Source organism: Carlito syrichta, unplaced genomic scaffold, assembly GCF_000164805.1.
Source record: "Carlito syrichta isolate Samal-C Ts95f unplaced genomic scaffold, Tarsius_syrichta-2.0.1 Scaffold315923, whole genome shotgun sequence".
In the NCBI taxonomy this organism is placed as follows: Eukaryota; Metazoa; Chordata; class Mammalia; order Primates; family Tarsiidae; genus Carlito; species Carlito syrichta.
Genome location: NW_007260019.1, coordinates 710,611 through 714,747, shown reverse-complemented (window position 1 = coordinate 714,747; position 4,137 = coordinate 710,611). Strand labels below are relative to the sequence as shown.

Genomic DNA, 4,137 nt, shown 5'->3' with positions numbered 1-4,137 from the left:
AAAAAAAAAAAAAGAAGTACAAATTAGAAAGCTGGGTGTGCTGGCACGTGGCTATAATCCCAGCTACTCATGAGGCAGAAGCAGGAGGATTGCTTGAGTCTATGAGCAAGGCCCTGTCTCTTAAAAAAAAAAAGAATCACAAGTTATAACTGCACTGTGAAGTGTAAAAACATATTGTCATTTTCTATTGATCCAAAACCAGACATGATCTCCCACTTAACATGCAAAACAGTTTTATCCATAGACATGTGAAGAAACCCCATGAGCCTACTGGTCATTTTTTAATTTTGAGGTTAACAGTGGTGTGACAACCCCAAAGGGCAGATCATCTAAAAAAAATTTCTGTTTGTCTTTGATACACAAATGATAGCCTCCTTCCTCAGAGAAAGCCCCCCAGTATGCAGGAAGAACAGCCAACCTGAGTGTTATGATTTGTTCCCAGATAGATGGCCCTGTGATCTATGCCCATGCTTCCTTTAACCCAGGAATGCTGGCCCGTGGGGTTGCTGGGCTGGGAGGACAGGCAGGCCCTGTGCAGTCTTCCTGGCCCCTGCGCTTTCTGACAATGTGGCTACAGGCAGCCTGTGTCCCTAGCCTCCCTCCTTGGGGATGTGGTGAGACATCAGTCACCCCTGCGTCTATCTGTTCTGAGAGCCAGTGTCCTCCTAGATGAGAGCTGTCTTGGGACGTGAGAGCTGTTGGGAGACGTGTCTGACTCTGAGGTTTCCTTTTTCCTCGCTGCAGGAATTTATGTTCAAGTTCACGCGGAGGGAGCCCTGGATTGGACTACGCAGAGTTGGGGACGAATTCCACTGGGTCAACGGGGACCCGTTTGACCCAGACACGTGAGCTGAGGCTTCACCTCCGGGCCACTGAGCTTAGATTGAGGAAGGCCTAACCCCCCAACACAATCCTGGAAAGAGAAACACTTGGATTTGTGCTAGCTAGAGATTCTAGTCTCTTTGGCTGGGCACAGGGACTCACACCTGTAACCCCAGCATGTTGGAAGACTGAGGCAGGGAGGATCACTTGAGCTCAGAAGTTTAAGACCAGCCAAGGCTACACGGCAAGACCCTGTCCCTGCAAAATAAAAAATTAGCTGAGCATGATGGTGGGTGCCTGTGGTTCCCAGCTTCTTGGGAGGCTGAGGCAGGAGGATACCTTGAGCATAGGAGTTTGAGACTGCAGTGAGCTGTGATCATAATGCACTCCAACCTGGGTGATACAGTGAGATCCTGGCTCAAAGTTAAAAAAAAAAAAAGAGATGCCAGTCTCCAGACCCAGTGGTGTGTACCAGAGACCACTCATGAAAATGGCTTTACTTCTCTCTCTCCCATAAAAGCCTGGTTATGGCTCTCTCTGCTCCTTGCAGCCATCAGAGCTCTGTGGTGTTGGGGATCAGGCCCTTTTCACCTGTACCTGCCCCATCCGTGCACTGGCACTGCCCTGCACACCCGTTTTGCACATTCACATCCCGCTCAGCCAGAAGGGGCAGGAAGGGGAGGGCATGTCCTGGCGGCCTCATACCATTGATCAGAACCTAGTCACCTAGCCACACCTGGCTGCAAGGGAGCATGGGAGATGGCGCCCCTGTTCCAGGCAGCCGTGTGCCCCCTGAGAATTTTCACTGTGGAAGAAAGGGAATCTGAGGGCCCCACAAATGATCTCAGCTTTGTTTCTTAGAGAAGGCATCTCTTGCTGGAGAGGGCGCTGGGAGGTGTGGGGGTGGGTGTATGTGGCCTCGGTATGATTGTGCGGCCCGAGTGGTGTGGACGTGAGTGTGTGATGCGGTCGGGTGTGTGGTGGGGGAACGTGGTGGCGGTGGCATGGGAGGCACGGGGGCAGGTGTGTGGCTATGACCATGAGTGGGGGTGGAAGCGTATTGGGGGGAGGGAACCGTCTAGACTCAGGGAAAGGCAGGAAAGGGCGTGCGGGACAGGAGCCTCAGCTTCTAGAACAGACCCTACGGCTGGGAGATAGACTCGGAGGTACTAGCAGGGACTGGGGGAATAGCTGCTGGCATAATAATTACATGTGGGTGTCCCCCAGGTGGGAGCTAAAGTGAAAGGGCAGCTGAGACCCCGGAGCTGGCCACCAGCCACCCTCCCACCCAAGACTGGCTAATGGCAGCTATGGAGGGTGAGGGGTGACAGAGCTCCCTCTTCTCCCCTTTCTCCCCCTTTCCCTCCTTTTCCTTAGTCTCAAGCACTCTTCATTTATACCCCTTACTTTGTCCCCAGCGCCTCTCTTTCCTGTCCCCAGCCCAGCCCTGCTCTTGGAGCTGCCAAGGAGGCCTAGCACTTTCCATTCATGCCACCCCCCTCACTCCCCACCCCCCACTCTGTCTGGAAGCTTCCTGCTCTCTGAGCCCTGGAGGCTGGGGGTCCTGAGTGCTGGCCACCTGGCAGCCAAGGGGCCTTGGCCATGCTTCTCTGACATGGCAGAGGTCCTCCTCCCACATTCTTTCTCTGGGTCCTTCTGACACCCCATCTTGTGAGAACCAAGCCTCGCCTTGCCTCGGCTGGGATCTGAGGTCAGTGTGAACTAGTCAGGTTAAGGGGAAGCTGCTGAGACTCTAAATGGTGACTTTATGCAGGGGAATGCCCCCTCCCCTACAGGGGCATGCGTGACTGCAATGACTTCCTGGCATCACAGCTGTGGTTGTCCAGTCCTGGAGCTGTTCCAGCCTGCCCCTACCCTGTGAGGGTACCTAACTCCTAAGCCCCACTGGGGGAGGGCACAGAGCCTGTTGCTCAGGAGCTGGCCTCCTCAGGGGCCAATGGGGACAGATAGACACAGGCCCCAGAAACTGTGGGAGTGGCACCTCATGGTGCAGGCAGAGTGCTGTGAGGAGGGAGGGTGAGCCGAAGGTGGTCCTGAACTAGTTGCTGGGGAGCCTGGCAGGATGTGGGAGCAGGAGGGGGGAGTACAGGGTGTGTCCAGGAAATGTCTGTGGGAGTCCCTGGTGTGGCTGCACCATGGGTCATAGAGTCAGGAGACAATGGGACGCCAAACTAGGAAGTCTGTCAGGGCTGAATGTCCTAACGGGTAGCTCCACAGATGAGGCGAGGGAGGGCCAGGCCACAGGGCTGCCCCATGACGGTCTGTGTCCCAGGCCACAAGCGCCGTGTCTCTTCTCTCCTGGCCCCAGGTTCACCATCTCAGGCCCGGGGGAGTGTGTCTTCGTGGAGCCCACCAGGCTGGTGTCGACGGAGTGTCTGATGACCCGGCCCTGGGTGTGCAGCAAGATGGCCTACACGTGAGGTGGGCCAGTCTGAGGCAGCCCCTGTACCCAGGCAGCAGGAGGTGTCCCCTCGAGACCTGTCTCCAGCGGAGCCACCTGCCCTCTCCAAGGCGAAGCAGTGGGGAGGTGGGCCTCCACTCTGGCCCCGGCGCTCTGAGTCCCTGGTTCCTGGTCTCCTTGGTCCCCAGGCAGGTTGTGTGGCTCAGCAGTTAAATCTCATATGCTAAGTAGTGTAGGCATATGTCCCCCATACACACACACGCACAGCACATGCACGCACATGCACACACATACACGGTCCCCTCTCCAGCTCAGGGTCCCCTGTGAGCTGCCCCACAAGGACCTCCCTGGCCCCCTGGATGTCCTTCCTCGCTGCAGCCTGGTGCTTTTGGGAAGGAGGGGCTGACACATGTTGTATGATGGCTCCCACAGCAGCCCGCCTTCCCCGAAGGTTTCTCTCCTGGTTGTTCAGAGAGGCAGGCAGGGCAGGCTTCCCCTCACCTGGACCAGGCCCACCTGGGACCCTAGGCTGTGCCCGAGGCTCTGAGGCAGGGCCGCTGCTGTGTCTGGTGCTGTTGTGGTGGTCACTAATGGAATAAAGAGATGACTGGTGTCCCAAGAAGTCTGCTGCCATTTGTTCCAGGGTCACAGCTCAGGGGGAGGGATGGAGAGGGGGATGTCTTGGGGTGCTGGTCTGTGGGGTTGCCACGAAGTGCAGCAGATGGCATGCAGGGGTGCTGAGGTATCCGCATCTTAGGGCCCTGGGGCGTGATTTGATTTTGCTGGGCCAATGAGTCGTACTAGCCAATGTGAGGCGACAAATGTTAATGCACACCCCCCTGTGCACCAAACACTACGAGGCATGGGTGGGGGCTCATGGACATAACCCCCAA

At 56.3% G+C, this 4,137-nt stretch overlaps 1 protein-coding gene across 1 annotated transcript in view; it reads left to right on the top strand.

The window, feature by feature from the left end:
- CLEC2L (C-type lectin domain family 2 member L) overlaps positions 1-3,866 on the top strand; it is a 7,840-nt gene extending 3,974 nt beyond the window's left edge. The window contains exons 4-5 of the mRNA XM_008073523.2: positions 745-845; positions 3,152-3,866. Coding sequence (XP_008071714.1) covers positions 745-845; positions 3,152-3,263 — 213 coding nt within the window. The 3' untranslated portion in view covers positions 3,264-3,866. The remainder of the gene's footprint in view (positions 1-744; positions 846-3,151) is intronic.
- Positions 3,867-4,137: the final 271 nt, after the last annotated feature.